The 19,043-nt window shown below is 33.3% G+C and overlaps 1 protein-coding gene across 7 annotated transcripts in view; it reads right to left on the bottom strand.

The window, feature by feature from the left end:
* Positions 1-404: 404 nt before the first annotated feature.
* Positions 405-19,043, bottom strand: part of LOC111000028 (serine/threonine-protein kinase Genghis Khan) — a 43,478-nt gene continuing 24,839 nt past the window's right edge. For 3 of the 7 annotated variants that reach the window (XM_045629360.1, XM_045629364.1, XM_045629361.1), the window contains 21 exons: positions 18,403-18,509; positions 17,159-17,209; positions 16,645-16,764; positions 16,302-16,418; positions 15,551-15,721; positions 15,173-15,267; positions 14,720-14,846; positions 13,536-13,676; positions 12,750-12,957; positions 12,098-12,264; positions 11,499-11,682; positions 10,721-10,906; positions 10,184-10,276; positions 8,999-9,121; positions 8,413-8,512; positions 7,419-7,563; positions 7,188-7,260; positions 7,014-7,095; positions 6,309-6,453; positions 5,546-5,634; positions 405-4,644 (listed from right to left, as the gene is read on the bottom strand). In XM_045629360.1, coding sequence (XP_045485316.1) covers positions 5,548-5,634; positions 6,309-6,453; positions 7,014-7,095; positions 7,188-7,260; positions 7,419-7,563; positions 8,413-8,512; positions 8,999-9,121; positions 10,184-10,276; positions 10,721-10,906; positions 11,499-11,682; positions 12,098-12,264; positions 12,750-12,957; positions 13,536-13,676; positions 14,720-14,846; positions 15,173-15,267; positions 15,551-15,721; positions 16,302-16,418; positions 16,645-16,764; positions 17,159-17,209; positions 18,403-18,509 — 2,522 coding nt within the window. In that variant the 3' untranslated portion in view covers positions 405-4,644; positions 5,546-5,547. The remainder of the gene's footprint in view (positions 4,645-5,545; positions 5,635-6,308; positions 6,454-7,013; positions 7,096-7,187; positions 7,261-7,418; positions 7,564-8,412; positions 8,513-8,998; positions 9,122-10,183; positions 10,277-10,720; positions 10,907-11,498; positions 11,683-12,097; positions 12,265-12,749; positions 12,958-13,535; positions 13,677-14,719; positions 14,847-15,172; positions 15,268-15,550; positions 15,722-16,301; positions 16,419-16,644; positions 16,765-17,158; positions 17,210-18,402; positions 18,510-19,043) is intronic. The other 4 variants (XM_045629363.1, XM_045629362.1, XM_045629365.1 and 1 more) reach the window with 4 other exon arrangements.

Here is a 19,043-nt window from a genome sequence, read left to right as displayed (position 1 = left end):
GCAATGCATATAACTATTGACACTATAATTAGGATACACAGGATACCCTGTTGTAAAAAGCACATGGGGTATATATAGTTTGAAATTTCGGAAAATTCAATGTAACCTTAAGAAACGAAGATAACGGAGAACAAAACGCTATAAAGCTGTTACGTTAATCTACTTTCTGTAAACGATTACTTAAACTTGACCGCAACTTGGCCGAGTACAATCTTCGACTTCTTACAATGGGTATTGTAAGAAGTCGAAGATTGTACCCATTCACTTCTCTCAGCCTAAAAAACTTAGTTTATTTAATATAAGCTTTTCTACATTGTATCGGTCCAAGCATAGCTTGAATTTTTTAACTACATAATTCTAGATAACTAGAATAATAAAAGGCAGTAATAAATAAAACAACACAATCCTTCAAATTTCTTTATTCATGTATATACATTAAGTATTGAGATTTCACATAATTGCAATCTAAATAATAATTTAGTTATAGCAGGATATATGGAAGATAGTTAAACAATCTATTACAATAAGTTAGCACGATGATACCATATTTTAAAAAAAATAGTTAAATCATAATACAACCAATAGTTAAAAATAGGTATCGGGCGATGAACAAAATCTCAAATCTGTCTAGGAAACAAATCACTAGTGAAGATAGCCTATTTTCTCGACATATGCTATTTTCTACTTTGAACACATTCAGAAACACAAGAAAATGGACTCGCTTAAAATTAGTAAAAGCACGCTAAGATAGCACAGATTACACGAAATTCATTAATCATTTTTAGGTTAGACTGATGTGACGACCCGCATTTTGCGTCATCTTTATAATTAGTTGTTCCAAAGCAATTTCCTTGAGCTTCCTTTAAATATGTAGTTTGCATTTCGTTCAATTATTCAGAAAATAAAAGGACTTTACATACTTTTCATACCTCTTTTGAGATCAAACATCATTTCCGATTTAATTAGCCTCACGATTTGAAATTTATTAGTAATTTTAGTTTTAGTTATAACTGGACTTACACAATAATTAAAAGTTATGTAAAATCCTTTAAGATACATACATAATGTACCTACGAACCAAACGTGGAAAGGAATACAAAAAGTATACAATTTTTCACAGAGTATAATTAAATAATAAAAAATTCATGTGAAATTTATGCGCATGATTTTTTTTTGTCGTCATGTTTGCGTATTAACTAATGTTTAACGAATCGAATAAAATACTGAGTATATTCCGGAATGTTTATATAATACAATAAAGATCCCATGCAAGTTACACGAATACATTAATACATATAGGTTCAGTTCTTTTCGATACAATTTAATAAACAAACTAATTTCACTAAAATAATAATCGATACAATTTAATCATAATGATTATACATATCTTTGGATACACATCGATTTGAAAACGAGTAAAATGTATGAAAAAATCGTATAAAACCCACACGCAGGTACGCCATCATTTTGTTTATAATGCAGTAAACAAGATGGCGTTAGCCTATCTAAAATCTCATTTTTCTACATTTGTCAACTTTAATTCTATTATTAGACACTCGATCGGTTTTGACAGTTTAAAGTTTAAACCCAAATATTTAACAATAGAATTGACATTGACAAACGGCAAAACCTTAAATGGACACGCTTACGTCACAAAAAGTAAACAAAAAGGACTAGATCATTAAAAATAATTATAATACATTTACCGGCTAACATATTACATAATCACATACATTACTGAGAATCTTTTGTGAATAAAATTAAGCTAACACATACAAAAATTCAATTAATTATAAGTAAATACATCAAATAAGTTTGACATCATTGACAACTGACAGTCGTGCTATATGAGATGACATCAGATCATGAAATTACAAAAAAGAAGGTGAAGATTTTTATACTCAATATACAAAAGAAAGTGGCAGTGTTTTATTATATAATATTGTTTCGGAACTAAACCCGCTATTAGCCTATACATATATTAAGGGATAAACTGTCAACGAGCTTGTAGCATTATATATCATATTTCATTATTTTGAATATACAAAAAGAGATTACAATAAACGTACCTATTCACGTAAAAATTACTGCTATTTTTTAATTTGACCAAATTGATAATTTTTTTCGTCTATTATGATTACCGTTTACCTTATTTGGTTAACATGGAAGCGTAGACAGTCTGACTGTCTTAGTTTACGTTAAATAAATCACTACTTTAATTAGTTGAAAATTGGGGGTATACCTTTACAAAGTTGTTAAAAAAACCTGGAGAATGAATATTTAGATACGGAATAAACTTTCTTAAAATACAAGCTTGTATAACTTTAATTACTTTACTAGCGATTTATAATTGAATATAAATTTACACTATGACTGTTGCGTTGTAAATGAGAAAAATCTAATCAATTCCATTTAATTGCTTACGAAACAACTATACAGTATACATATTTCTATTGTAAAATCTAATTAGTTTTTACATCCACAATGGATAAATAATGAGACGGTGAAGTTAATATTTTCAGCCTAAACCTTCCGGGGTTAACGATTACAACGCAACAGTGTCATGAACATTCTTTACACATTTCGGTTATAATAGAGAATATAAGAGACTAATTGACCTAGAAGCCACATTCGATAGTCTATACTAAACATTATTATCGAGTCATTGGAAGGTTACACACGTGCGGACAATTCGAAAATATTTTTCTTAAAACCAAATTAGCCTAATAGAAAAATACCAATTGAAAGATTAAAATTGTGTTGAATTTTTTTAATATTTTCGAATCGCCGCACGCTTTTCAATATAATTTCATTATAATCATAATAATATAAATAAAAACCGTATTTCGTTATGGCCTCCCAGTATAACGGCCAGGTTAAGATTGCCATGTGTGATTTTAATTTTCAAAGTTTTTTTTTTATAATTGCGATATAATTTTACTACCTCATTATTTTTTTTTTGGTAGAATGATGCAAATCCAACTTAGTGTAGTAATAAAGCAAAACCCGAACTAAAAAGGCCTGCTTTATTTTTAAGTCACGCTAGATTTTCTTAGAGAATATTTTGATAAAAGTTTTAAATTCTCTAGCGACAACTAAGCCTATTATTTAGTCGTCCTTTTAACGTCCAGAAGACACTATGGATTATATTTATATTACTATTAACTTTTTTACACTTAGGAACCAATATAGAAGATATTATGCAATACGTCCAAGATTCATCATTGATTTAGGTGGGGTTAGTTATTAGTAGGTAACTGTTTATTAGTAGCAATTCTGTTGTACCAAACTAAACTGTTATAACACATACAAATGTAAGTAACCGACTTACAGCTAACAAGACATTAAGCTATTGGTGATTTATTTGTGACTAATTGAGGTGTGTTGGCCTAGTCTCAACGAGCGACTCCTTGAGGTCTTAAGTTCGATCCCCGTACACGAATGGACTTTCCATGCGGGCACGTGGACGTACGACGACGTACGTAAGACGTACGTACGATGAAGGTAAATATCGTAAGGAAATCGGCATGCCTTACACACAGAAAGTATATGTGTCATACGATCACCTATTTAACTATTAAGTAACATAAATGATCACGAAACTGATACCCATCTGAGGCCCAGAGCTAAAAGGTTGAAGCGCCACTGTTCACTCAATAAAGCATACGAGAAAAAATTGATATACTAGCGTTACAAAACTCGTATATTACTAAAGGTGCAATCAAGCGACTTGAATAGTTTATTTGCTATAATTTAATCTACTCTAAGAAACTCTGAATCTAATACAAATGAATGGGAATCGCCTAGCATAGACAAGCCTTTTGGAAATCTAGCGATATGTCTATGGGTCCAAAGTTAATGTTAATTCAAACTAAATAAATAATTTAGTACAACAGTATAGCACCTCGGTCCTTAATAAATACAGACAAATAAATTACGGATAATCTTGGACTAAACTAAAAATAACACACGATGTAAATAAATAATTTTTAAATAGTAAAGAATATACAAAAGTAAATTAAACTATTGTACATATACACAAAAATCATATCCAATTAATTCATTGTAAAATGTCCTCTATTAAAACTTGTCAAATTAAAAACTTACACTTAAATAAACATTTTTCAATTATGTGATGGCATTTTATCAATTTTGAAATGCTTCCTTTCCAATCGATAATGATAAAAGATTACATATACGACCTTTTTATTAAACATGGACTACATATAGTACTACTATTTATAGTCCACGTTATAAGTCTTATAGAAAATATTCCCGAATATTTTATAGGTTTTCACACTAAGAATAGCAGATTTTGCCGTAAATTCCGTATTTTAGTTTATTATTACTAAATTTATATTCTTTAGCAGTAGATTTTATGAAAAATGGCATAAGACTGATATTTATAAATTTTGAAGTTAATACGTGCGAGAGAGACAAAAGAGTCACATCTCTCTTTTAAGAGTATTGTCAATGTGCGAGTTCATTCGCTATAGAGATTTATATGAGTTGTCATGGCAACGTTTTAGGTTCGATTATAATCTCCTAAAGGTTTATAAGCGAGTGACGTCACCGTCGTAACGTCAGCAAAAGCAAGCGTACAGCTTCGAGAGATCGACGCCCCAATACGCGTCTAGTTGGCTCCTACAAATAAGTTTTAATTAAAGGAATGGACTAAATAGTTTAATAAATCTACACTAATATTATGAAGAAAGATGTTTGTCAATTAATAAATAATAAAACTAATTATTAAGCGTGACAAACAGGAGGGCCTGAATGAAAAATATTGTGAAGACAATAAACATTATTATTTATCTCCTTTTGAGAGCGCATCTTAGTTTGGTGATCGCGCAATCTTAGGATCGGTTTTAGGAACTACGGGTTCGAACTGAAAAATATTTTAGTCCTAGAAAGAAAAGGACACCACGAATGAAGCCGCAATATAATTTAAAAAGTAATATAATCTTTTTTTATAGAATAGGGGGCAAACGGGCAGGAGGCTCACCGGATGTTAAGCGATACCGCCGCCTTTTGACTGTTCGTGACTGCGTCGCCGGCCTTTTAAGAATTGGTACGCTCTTTTCTTGAAGGACCCTAAGTCGAATTGGTTCGCAAATATCTTACAAGCAGGTTATGTTATTACCCGAATTCAAAACCGAAAAATTCAGTTACATAATAAATCCTCGGATTTTCTTGTATTATATTCGTCAGAGAGTTTATAATTCATTTTGTATCTACCCTATAAAAAATTGGTTGCCTGTAAAGTCGGTATACGGGCGAAAGTTTTACGTGACAACGACTTTGAGTGGTAAAATAATTTTAATGTGAATATTCATTCGTATAGTAGGAAGAAGGATGAATCACTTTTTATGTCTGTCTCTCTCGCTCTAAGGCGGGCTAAACATGCCCGAGTGGAAGGGACGCGTGCCTCTCACTCGCTCTCATTGTAAGCGTAACGCAGTTTCTTGAAGTGTCACCCGGCAAACCAATTTACAAGACGTTGTCACATCAAAATATAAAAAATCGAAAAAGGTCTAATACGTACGATCATGTATCGTGCCCGTGATGCGCATGAGTGGGCGAAGCGGCACAGCTGCTGTCAGATTGACCTCCCTCCATACTCTCTGTTCCCACCTGTAACACGATTTAGATTAACAATCGAACAATCTACACCAAAAATTATGTTTCTTACTAATCTTTGGATTATAAAAAGAGAAGTAGTTCTTTATTAATTTAAAGACACCTTGTGCGCGCTAATATGAACGTATTTGAACTCCCATAGCTGTCAATGTATTCAGGAAAAATACATTTGTCGGTTGGTTGTAATTATCATTTATTTCGCGCGTACAAGTCCGAACCATTAATTCATATTTTTCGTAGTTTTACAGTTACTTAATACTATAATAGAACATTTATTAATATAAAAATTAAACTAAAACCAAAATTAAATTTAAATAAAAAAATTTAAAAAAAAAATTAAATTAATATAAAATAAACAAAAGAACATAAAACTTAAACCTTTTTATAACTAATTATAAATATATTGTACTGTGGGAATCGAAGCCTTCAGGTTATATTCACAATTTTTAATTATGATCATAATACTCAAAGAAAACCTTAGTCAGAAGTACTTAGAGCTGAACTTTTTTGAATATTAGAGGTTTTTTTGATGTGTAATATTACATACATACTTCTTCCGAGTTTAGTCCATGCATTAGGAAAAGTCATACAATTGGGATATATATTTGGTATTTTTTACCAAAGTTTATAAAAAAAAATCGATAATTTCGCGCGATAAATCAACTCACATCAATGTTAATATTAGGGTTACGATCGAATTTCGACCAGTGTACCTTAAGTACATCGTGAAGAGAGCTCATACTGCCCAAACTGAGGGGCGTGATGGATCTCTCCAGCAAGGACCCGCTGCCCGCAGACCCACCGCCCACGGACCTGAAATATCCAGAATACATCAATTTCTCTTAAGAAAAATCATTTGGAGATATTAATGTCTTTAAAACAATTGACAAATCCTTAAGAAATAGCACACTTAAATATCCAATTGCAAACTTTTAATTGGTTAAAAGTGAGCTCATGAACTAAAACACAATCGAACTAAATCAAAGACTATTTGGTGGTTAGACTAACTAAATTAGACAACATAATTAGAAGAATATCCATATCGGGCTTAGAATTTGTGGTTTGGATAAATATATATATATATAGTTTATGCATTATTGTAAAAAAAACTTATAGAATGGAACCCTTAATTTTTCAGTATCATTCTTAACGGTCATATAAATTCCTTAGAATACCAATTATTAATGACTTAGTTAACATTTATTATGAAAATCTTTCTTCTTTTTTAATATTTTAATGAATTTATAATTTAGTTAGTTATGGAAGAGCTTGGAACCCGGACACAGGAATTATTTTACTTAAAAGGGTTCCCACATTACATTGCACATGTACTTATAATGAATAAACACATTTTTATGTTAATATATCCTCACCTATCCATAGGGCGATGTGAGAGAGGCGGGGAAGGGGGGGCTTCTGTGGGCGGGTCTCTCGATCTCCCAGACCGCCATGAACCTATAAACATACGTTTAATAAAGATAGACAAGGAAATACAAATTAAACTAAGTTATTTAATTGTAAAAGAAGAAGAATTAAGTTAATTTTACCATTGTATGACCCAGTTGGATGCGAGACCGTTAGCGGTGACGTCCTTTTGCTGCTGTCTCTACTGCTGTACATCTATAAAAAAACGTACATTTATCAAACTTCAGGGTGTCGGTTTTATGTGACGCGCGCATCGTAAAAATTTACTCTCATCATTTTTCCCCAACGCGCCATAAGAAGTATAACTTCAAAAACTTAAATTTTTCATATAACGAAATTCTACTATAATTTACCTGATGATGATCGTGATCATCAGCCGTCTCCAGGGTAGTGGGTAAATCTAGCAGCCTCTGTGAGCGAATCCCATCTCCGGGGCCCATATGGGACACATGGGCGAAGTTCGTGGGCGCTGATATTAGACGAGAACGACGCTCCGATCTAAACAGAATGTTAATTAAAATTTTAAACACAGGTTATCACGCAAATAGCGTCCTTATAAGTTTGCAATTCTCGGTAAAAACAATATTTTTCGCCTAAGTCTAATTAAGAATAAAATAAATCAGTGGTGCTACAACCGTTTTAGGCCTTGGCCTCAGATCTGAATCTGTTTCATGATCATTTATTAATCTAATAGGCAAGTAGGTGTTCAGCCTCCAGTGCCTGACACACGTCTTCGACTTTTTGGATCTAAGACATGTCGGTTTCCTTTGGTGCACAGCCTGGGATCGAAGCTACGACCTCAGGTATGAGAATTGCACGCTGAAGTACTAGGCCAACACCGCCCCTAAGTAAGTCTAATTAGCTTTAATAATATTAATGAATGCCTCATTCTTGTTTAACCGCAATAGCTAGGTAGTTGTTAGCCAGCTACAACAGTACTGTAAGAATGAATTACCACTATTGCAACTTAGATATCTGGTGAGCCAAAGGAAAAATATTGTCTCAAGAAGATGTCAACGAAGGGTCAACATACAATGCATCATATAATTATAGTAGCCGACCTGGCAAACGTCGTTTTACCATGTATATCATTTATAATAAAAATAGGGGTTGATCGTAGAGGGTTGAAAATTTAGGGTAGTATGTATTTTTAATGCTGTTGATACAGTTGATAAAAAAATTAAAAAATATATTGAGGGGTGGACTTAACATTTAGGGGTATGAAAAATAGATACATACCCAATATGCACACAAAATTTCATGAGAATCGCTCAAGCCGTTTCGGAGGAGTTTAACCACAAACACCGCGACACGAGAATTTTATATATATAAGATAAATAAACTTACAATCTATTATGAGCTTCAATCGCTTGGTGAGATTGTTCCCTCACGGAATACCGTCGCTTGTTACTGCCATATGTAGCCGTTTCAAGATTAAGGGGACCCTCTGAAATATAATTTAAAAAAATTAAATTAAACTTATACAATTTATTTTTTATTGTTACTAATTATGTATATATAAAAATAGATGTACAATTGTCATAGTTAATCGTTAGTTAGCTATTCTGTTTATATAAAACTTGTAAAAGAAAAAAACTTGGCGATTAAAAAGGGTGACGGAGAGTTTTGGAATTGCCAGCAACTGTTGTTCTCTTCCGTTCTACGCCCTTGATTTGAGATCTAATTTTACATTTACTGCCAATGTAAAATTAGAAGCATTTAATGTATATTTTCTTTTGTGTACATTATGTTACCTACATGAGTAAATGATTTTTGAATATATAATATTAACGGGTTTTGTTGAAAAACGAAAAAGAATATTTTTTTACTTTAAAATTGAAATGTGCAAAAGCTTTTGATTTTAAGATAACATTTTTAGTTTTACCTATGTAATAGACTGTATAAACTATATAAAAGTAATTATTTAACTTACGAGTAACGAGCGGTCGTAGATAGACGAGATACGGCGTGGTATCCGTAGAGAATGGGAACCCGTTGCCTCCGCTTCCTCCTGCAGCACAAACCCATCCGCCTTCATCTAAGGGCCTTGCGTTAGCTGAAACATATTTATTAATGTAAGTAAAACCGCCCTTTATGCGATTATTTTCATACATGACGGAAGTGAAATTTCTTTGTAAATCAATTATTACTAAAAATAATATAAGTAAATAAAAAAAAACATTTGTGCAATTCACACATGGTAGAAGTGAAACCTTCAAAAACAAATATAAATTAATCATTTTCCACTATCTAAATGTGTGTGTTCTTTAAAAACAGTATATTTTAATTATACATTTTAATTTATAAGTTTAATATAAATCTTTAATTTGACAAAAACTAAAACAACGAAAGTTTGAAATTCGATCAAAAAAAAAGCGGCAGTAAATAGAGGCTGTATAATGCCTCCTATCTCATTTTCTCCCACGTTAAATCATATGATGAATTGATGTTTCTGTCTCTCTTTACCGCTGCATCCGGTTTGAAATCACGACGATTCGAAAGAAGTTTATCTATCTCATTTTCTCCCACGTTAAATCATATGAATTAATGTTTCTGTCTCTTTTTACTGTCGCTTTTTCGTTGCATCCGGTTTGAAATCACAACGATTCTAAAGAAGTTTCACTTCAATAAAAAATCTGCGTTTACTGCACAAGACTTTATGCGACAGATGTGTTATGTCCCTCACTCTCTCTCTGAATGTACTCTCTCTCACTCCAGGTACTATACTCTCACTTGCTTCCTACTCTCGGTCCATGACGATTTGCCTCATGCTACGTTCGCCCTTTCCCCCTCTCTCTCGATTGGTCTCAATCGCACTCTCCCTTTTCTTCGACAAAAACGCTGCATATCTTCGTGACGCTAATATTATTATGATTTTTGTGTTTCATCCGTAAAATCTTTACTCTCATGCGCTAAACTTTCACTTCAAAATTAAACACAGAATAGCTAACGATAGCTATCTCAGCCAAAAACCGCTAAGCGAATGTTTGATACGTTTTAATAAACTAAAACAAAATATATTTATAACCAAAATTATGAACTTAATCGGATTTATCTCCTGGTTTGTTCTAGTGTCTACTGTTCTGGTAAACAATCAATATAAAAGCAATACACTTACGTATATTGATCGTTTGCACCCAATCTCCAGTTTCGACGTCATACACGTCAATATGCGAGGTGGTGAATATCAGTAGATGTGTGTCGTTCACCGCTGAAATACAAAATTATAATAAAAACCGATTTTTATTATACTACTACTACTAAAGGCAGTATTTAAAATAATGAAACAGAATTTGTTTAGTTTATCTGATTTTTACAGGAAAAAAGGAAATACAAATTCTTATTTTAAACAAATTAATATGAACTTTAGAACGATTTCATAGTATTATTATATATGTCAATAGCTTGCTAAAATGTGCAATAAATACAGTGCAAATTCTATGTCACGTCACTCAGTTAACGTCAATTTCTAAGTCCCGTATACTCGAATCTAGTATCAAGAGCAAACCATTTTAAATGCAGTTTGTCACTGCAAGAGGAGATTGATTTCATAGATATACTTTAGCATTTTTGTCCATACACTGTGACATTTCATTCCATATAAAGACGCCAAACTTGGTAAATCAAATGTATTCTATAAATAAGATATATATACCATGATATTGTGGATGTGCTGTATACATTATCTCAGCATCTCTCGCCCTCATCCCCACTCGATCCACGTACAAGGCCAAAGCACTGAAGACTAACAACCAGTCTGTTCCAGCTGGTCTAGCGCAAAGTGGTCTTGCGCCCGAATGAGTCAGGAATACGCTCACTTGATTTTCTGGGTGAACTAGCGCTGTAAATATAAAAGGTTTTTGTTATGTATACATGAATTCTATTTACTCAATAATACCTTGTCTTATAACAAAAAAAAAAGTATAATATGATAAAGGAAAGAAAAAAGAGAGGACGCCCACTAGAAACCTGGGAAGGCAAAATAAAAGAGATAGCCGAGAAAGATTGGAAAATAGTAGCGAACTAACCTTCACTCCGTCGGAAGTGGTGTACCTATATTAAGTATCATATTCGAATACATGCTATTTTATTAAATGATCCTAATCCCTGAGATTGATTTGCTCTAGTTCAAGTATGACTCAAAACTCAGCGATTAAAAAGAGTGGCGTAGTGTTTCTTTCTCGCTCTACGACCTTGACTTGCGAGCGCGTAGTAAATGTTAATTTAGAATTAATTTAACATCTTTTCTGATGTTCATAAGTGTACTTGTTTACCTATATCAATAAAGTTATTTTGACTTTGACTTGAAACATTACCGAGTGGTACCTCAAAATATCGACAGCACAGCACTCAAGTCGGTTTTTGGGAAACTAAGTTTTCATACAAATAAACAGTTGAATACTAGGTCCTATGAACTATAATCATATACTCACAAACAGCTGGTCGATCCAAGTCAGTCCTCAATGTATGGGCAACAAGACCTCCTCTGTATCCCAAAATGAGTCGTCCCCTACAAAGTTGTACGCTGAGTACGGGCGCGGCCGCTCGCAGTTCAGCGACGCGGTACCTTCTTGCAGCCGTGCGAGTTATTTCATATACTAGCACTACCCACGAGTTCTAAAATGCATATAATTAATCTTTAATAAGAATTGTTCATAACAACGTTAAGTAACTTTTGGCAAGATTATCATCGCTCTGTTTTAAAAAAAAGATTGTTCAGTACAAAAAAATACCGATTTATGATTCTTATCAAATTGTTTTTTTGGGACATTACTACTATTGTAATAAAAATAATGTTAGTATTAAAAATAAGACCCAACTTCTTAACTGTTTTATTGATCGGGGCAAAAGGGAAATAGTCTCATCTGATGTTAAGTAATAACGCTGGTAATGGACACTCAGTGCCAGAGGGCTCGCGAGTGAGCTGCCGGCCTTTTTTCATATGGCATAGTAGCGTCACTTTATATTTTTTGTTGTTATCTCGAAAAACCACGCACAAATCAGTATGTTATTTATACAAGTTATTACTAACCTGTCGTTTACAAACTACAGCAAAACCATGCGCAGTGGCATTCAATTCGCCGACAGCGACATCCACCGCGCCCTTAGCCTCTGCGAGTTTCACGCTCTCCGCTTCGGGACATTCCAACGCACGTATCGGAACCAGTCGTACGTGTCTGCCACGACCGGCTATCACCACTGTTAAATATTTATAAATAAATGATACTTATAGCTGTTCCGTAGTTTAAAAGAGCTTTATGACACATTTGAGATATGGAATCGTTTGAAAAATTTATATTTAATAATCTTTATTACTCAAGATGTCATATGGAACATGGTGTAATGGTTGCAGCTCCACAAACATTATGTAAAAAAAACTTTAAATAAAAAGAGTGGCGGAGAGTTTATTGCCAGTTCTTGTCTTCCGTTCTACGCCCTTGATTTGAGAACTGACAGTAAATGTAAAATTAGAATCATTTAACGAATATTTCTTTTTTTGGCGTTCATAAGTGTACATTGTGTTACCGATATGAATAAATGATTTTTGTTTTGAGAAGATTTATTTTCCACCAACATATGATTTTGTTGCTACAAAATTTTGTAAAGAATTATAAAAATTCTTACTACATGCAAATTGGAATCAGTAAATTATGTGATTGACTTTTATTTCCAAAATTGCTTACCTAATAAATGTTCGGCTGGCACATAATGCAACTTCGCGACAGGCGCGTGCGATCTTCGCGGCACAATTTCTCCCCGCTCGAGGTCCAATAAAGCGAGACCAAAATCTCCGCCCAAACATAAACGACTCCGTTCGACAATGCACGCACATTGCACGCTTCGAACGCCCGCCCAAGATGACGAATCCACTATTATCCCTGCGCTGTATACCTGGTTGAAAATAATTATATATTACAGTGGTAGTACTTTGGCTATAACGACGTTACATCTTGAATTTTGTAAACGTTTTTGACATTCATAAGCATGCCCTAAGACGCATCTAAATTGAATAAATGAATTTTGATTTGATTGAATTAAAAGCATACTTCAGGACAAAATCTATGTGGCCATGGATGTAACGCCTAATTCGAATGAAGCGATTTGTGTTTAATTATCATTACAAACGAATTCCTAGAAATCTCATACAGACAGTGCGACCTAGACTCTACTTAATTATGTAAAATTCTGACATTTCATTAGTGCTGCAACTAAACGAATTCTCCATCAAAAAAGGGACAAATTTAACCCATTTGAGTGCAATATAAAAGACAAATCTATATATTTACTTGCTCAAATGACATACAAAAATAACAAATATTTCAATATCACGAACAATATATTGAATTAACTTTAATGACTATTATTTAGCTGACATCACCGTCTACTAATTCCAACCAAGGTTTAGTAAACCTTTTAAATCAAAATGTATTTGTTAAATAAATAAATAAATAACGGGCATAAATACTTACACATTTATCAGGCAAGTTGTTACGTTTGAGTATTCTGTGCAACTCGCTGAGTGCGACCACCCATTTAGTCTTCTCCGATTCAGATTCCGCCAACATCAATGTATGGTATCGCTTGCCGCCTTCCAATTGGGACGTTGATATCTACAATAACGATATAGGTATATTGCACACTTGTTTCTTATGGACGCGCTTAGAAACTATAATAAAATATAGTTTTGTGATGAAAATAGCTGTAGCCTTATAAATGTCGCAGTAAAGTAGTTGACTCATGGAGTTAATTGAATCGCTAGACAGTCTATTAAAGATCGATATTCAATCCAATCACTAAACTTCCGTCAGACAAGTGACTGAACGAAATGTTAGACGAGTTTCCTAAACGTTCCTTGGCATAACTAACCTAACCTAACGATTTACCATAAAATAAAACACGGAATTTCCAAGCTCTCTGATCTTGAAGATCACACCGAAATAATCATGGCGGACTCGACAACATGTTTACAATTTTACCAAAGACCACAATTTGAAGGAAAACCTCTAAAAGTTATCAGCTGTTGACTGCCATCTTGTTTTACACTATTAATCAACTCGCTGGCTTTCGGATAGTTAAACGTTTTCGACCCTGCTTTATTTCAATTTAAAAAAAAAAGCGATTTGATTGAATATCCATCTGTAATTAACTGTCTAGAGATTCAATTAACTCTCTAATTTAACTACTTTACTGCGACATCACTTCAGTAGCAATAAGCCGTAAAATCCTGAGACACGGTTCTCTCTAAAGTACTCTATTATATGAAAATATAATTAAACAAAAATTAAATGAATTATAAATGATTAATATTAGTAGTTCCATGTTATAATTGAAGATTTTATTTTATATTAGTTTCATAAAATTTGCATAGTTTTTCATACGTATTATTATATTATAACAGCATACTGTATTTTTTTTCATTAATATGGACTTTTATATTTCGGCTGTTGTTATTAACAGGTAAGATATTTATTGCCTTATTAAAACCGAAAAAAATTGCAACAAGATATAGAAAAGTTTTAATTTAAGTTAGAAACACGGTGCTGTCAAACTTGATTTATAACGCGTAACTTCTATCTTGGATCATCCTTCTGGGAAAACAGAAATTAAAAAAAACCTAATAACTACTCAGTGACGTGGGTGACGTAGTACTTACCCTGAATATACAGGGTATATCCCGTTTACTCGCATGTATGACGTCAGAGTCCTTCACTGACGTCACACTAAATTCCGGATCTCTCATATCCAGCACTTGGCTCACACATACAGATGGTAACGCGTTTCTAAAAACAAATGAACATGATGTTTTCTGTTTAAAACCGAGTAGTTTTTAAGTCAATATAAACTAAGAATCAATCAAATATTCGTAGTATTATTAAAACTCGTTGTTTTTTATTATCTAAAGATAATGTTTCAATTAAATATATAACAAAAAGAATTACAAAATATACAAACATTATTTGTATCTCCTCCTAAAAGACGCCTTAGGAGATAATATGAAGAAATCAATCTCGTGTACTCATTATATAGACTTAAAATACGTCTAAATATATTATTTTTGCTTTATAAAAAATATCAGCAAATCATTCGCGAATTTCTTTTGACTCACCTATCCTGAGATATATCATACAGGAACAACTTGAAATCACAAACAACGACAAACTGCCGCATCCATCCCTTTTTTACACCACCCGGCTTCGGTACCTGCAATCACATTAATAAATAATAAAAAAATATCAATTTTCACAATACTATATATAAAAATGCGTGTGTACTTATGTACAGGCGTATGTAATACTTCTTTGAGCATAAAAATATTTGTCTACAAATCTTAAGATGTCAATACAATAATTTTTAACAGCACGAATACATCATTATAAAAATATCGCTTCGCTTTTGTACATTGACTAAGTGTTTCACCGCAAAACTGTCCAGTCAAATAATATATATTTTCTAATAAATTTGTGATAATAAAAGCTAATATTACCTTGACATATCCCTCATACGCGGTCCCTTGCCCCCTCGCGGGGTCAATGCCCAATGGACGGCGACATCTCTCAGCGGGGAGGGGACACCTAGGCGCAACCAACGCACAGCAAGCGGTGTGGACAGCTACGCCGCAACGCTCACAAACCACTCCTTGGCGGGTGACACCGATCTATAAAAATATTTAATTTTTGAAGTGAAACGTCTTTAGGCGCATGAGGGTAAAATTTTACGGCACGTCACAAAGATATGCAGCGTTTTTGTCGAAGAAAAGGGAGAGAGCGATTGAGACCAATTGAGAGAGAGTGAGAAAGGGAGATCGTTCGAAAATACACGCTATTGGTTGATGTAGATTTTAGCAGTTACATATTAGAACTTTAGATGGAAATTCTGTCGCATAACGTCTTGTGCAGTAAACGTTTTATACTGGTATATGATCAAAGTGTAATTCTGGCCATCGAAAATAGTTTGATAGGACTCAACACGCGTCGAGTTCGGATCATTTTAATAATGTGTTTCCGCCTTAAATCGACACCAGCATCTATCAACACGCTGGGTACCATAGCAGGTTCTACTCTACTGATCAGTCGCGTAACCTGTATTAGTATAAATCTGTCCTTCTCTATATTATTATAAATCTTATGCATATTATAAATCTGTCCTCAAGCCAAACATTTCCTTTTACATCACCAAAAATAAACCAAATTTGCCACGAACGCGATCGGCATTTATTTAATTAGAAATGAACTTACCATAAGCGAAGTGCAGTGATTGCATTTTGTGGGGCTACTGAATGTCCTTACTAGGAACTGGTGTAGTTTTTGTTTGCCCGTCATAGGTGGCGCTACAGTCGGATCCTGTAACGAATACTGCTACACTTTATTAGACCGAATTATATTAAGATGACTTTAATTAAAAAATTTACTAGTGGAGTTGTAATTCATTTGGACCAAAGTAATATTTATTGGTAATAAATCATCAATAATGAGACTGGATCTGGAAAAAATAAAGTTTAAGAATACATAGTTTCAATACGGTAAAAAGTGTTTTCTTTACCATATTATCTTATACCGAGCTAATATATATCAAACTTACAGTGGACATTTCACTGGGCGAACTCTTGCAGGATATAGGCGAAACTGCACGTTGTTCCATCTCATCTTGTGACTCGGCAGACCCACTAAGCGCCGTAGACTGTTGCGATCCATACATTATCTATTATTAAATTATTATTAGCCCTTTTGTGGCACACATTACATTTCTATAAGAAACCTAATATCATGCAATAGTGGACATCCTATTGAAAAATTTATACGTTTTAATTAGAAAAGAAGAATGACTAATTGTTCGAATAAATTTCAAAATCGCTAAGTATCACTTCCGTTTGTCAAAAACGTATATAGATTTGAGATACGTCACTCATACTTAGCGTCAAATTCTTATCCTTATAATTATAACAAACAAACATGACATTTATAGAATTAACCCTTCATAAGACATAAATTAACACAACAGAAGAAATTTTACGAAATCGACAAAGATATCAAATGAGTTACGGACATGCAGTTATTTAATGACAGTAGCAAGCGAAACAAAAGAATAATCTCACCTTTGCGTTACAACAATGCTGCACATTTCTGTAACGATAGCCCGGCGAGATCTGCGTAAAGCGAATGTGTAAGGCAACATAAATTAAGCACTATTAGTCACAACAAACTAAGTAATCGCAATGTGAAAAACGTATGTGTACTTATAAACACGCGATAGATGTTATACGTCTTTGGCGTAACAAGATAAAAAAAAATCTAAATTTATGTCTTTCCCCTTATTCTACGTTTGTAGAAAAAACGACACTAACGATAGTAAAAACAAAAATGTTGACTATAGGTAACGGTGTGCCCCCCATTGTAAAAATTTACCCGAATAATTTTTCCCAAACTCGCTATAATAGATATAGAGTATAACTTCTCCTTCTCCTGTACTAGACACACGCCGCCGACTTTTTTGGGTGTAATGCAAGCCGGTTTCCTCACGATGTTTTCCTTCACTTTTTGAGCGAATGTTAAATGCGCACACATATATTATTATATAATATATATTGATTGGTGCACAGCCAGGGATCGTACGACCTCAAAGACAAAAGTCGCATTCTAGGCTAACACTGCTCAAAACTAAAAAACTATAAGACTAAAAATATTATATTTATGTAGTATAAGTAATTGTCATATTTAATTCTTTTCAAAATGATACAAAAAAGGACAAAATATGTATAGTAGTTACTAATTTTTTTAAATATATTTTTTTAATAATAAAGTGTTATGTTATAGCAGGCAATTAAAAAAAATTTCGTATACATTTGCGATTACTATTTTAACTAGTATCATGATTGAAGTTATGATTTAATTAGTAAAATTATTTGTGCATTAGCTTACGAACAACTGTGAATTCTACTTCTAATGAAACAAACTCTTATATAGCTAAACTATAAAAATAATATAAGAACGCTATAAAAATTCAATAACCTATTCAAACTAGTAGCTTTTCGTATTTAGTTAATATTCAATGATGTTCAAGAATATATTGTACTATTATTACTCTAACTCATCGATTCTCAAGGATTTTCACGTCACAAACCAGGAAAAAGCCAAAAAGTTAAGTAAAGCAGTCTTGCAACTCCGTCACTGTAAAATTATAATCATACGTACTTAATGCATTATTTAACGAATCTTCTATACCATTATGTAGATTATATTTATAATTTTAACAGACTGCAACCCCTTGCTTCAGAAACGATGCTCTAACTTGATATTGTTAACACTATCTAATATAATTACTAATACATTATAAACATACCTTCTGTTCACTGTTGATAGTGCTAACATTGTCGTAATGCCTCTCCGGCGGCGCATCCTTCAAGAATTGTTCGAGGTAACTCATTTGAGATGGCGGTCGGTCCAAGACTGAAAAATTTGAATTAGTTTAAACCCAGTCATTTATACATACAAGTATCCTAGTGCTACCAGTCAGAAACATTCTAACGCCATCATTATCTTTTTTTTAAATAAACTTCGTGAATTTTTCCTAGGTTTACACAGAGAATCTGAATCATAATTACTCCGTAGTAAACATAACCATGAAAGTCGACGTATTTTAAACTAAGTCGTCGGGTAAATAAATCTCACTGACATGAAGAATGTGCACGCAAGTTGCACGTTGCATTGTACGCACAGCCCGTTATCGGTACATAGCTACATGCGTACGCACTCTGAGTCCTGATTGGTCGTTACGAGTTAGGGATGTTATTTTCTAGAAATACTAGCAGACTCGGCCAAGCGTTGCTGTGGCTAAGTAATTACATAGTAGTAAATTAATCAAGGGAAACCGTAGGAGAACTTATGTGAAACGTTGGTACCACGACACGGACCTAAACTAAACTACCTTTAACTCGGCGCCATCTGTTAGAATTGTATCAAATAAAAAACAAATGTTAATGT

This window comes from Pieris rapae, chromosome 9, assembly GCF_905147795.1.
Source record: "Pieris rapae chromosome 9, ilPieRapa1.1, whole genome shotgun sequence".
NCBI lineage: Eukaryota > Metazoa > Arthropoda > Insecta > Lepidoptera > Pieridae > Pieris > Pieris rapae.
The sequence above is the reverse complement of the archived record's forward strand: the minus strand, read 5'-3'. Positions and strand labels throughout refer to the sequence as shown.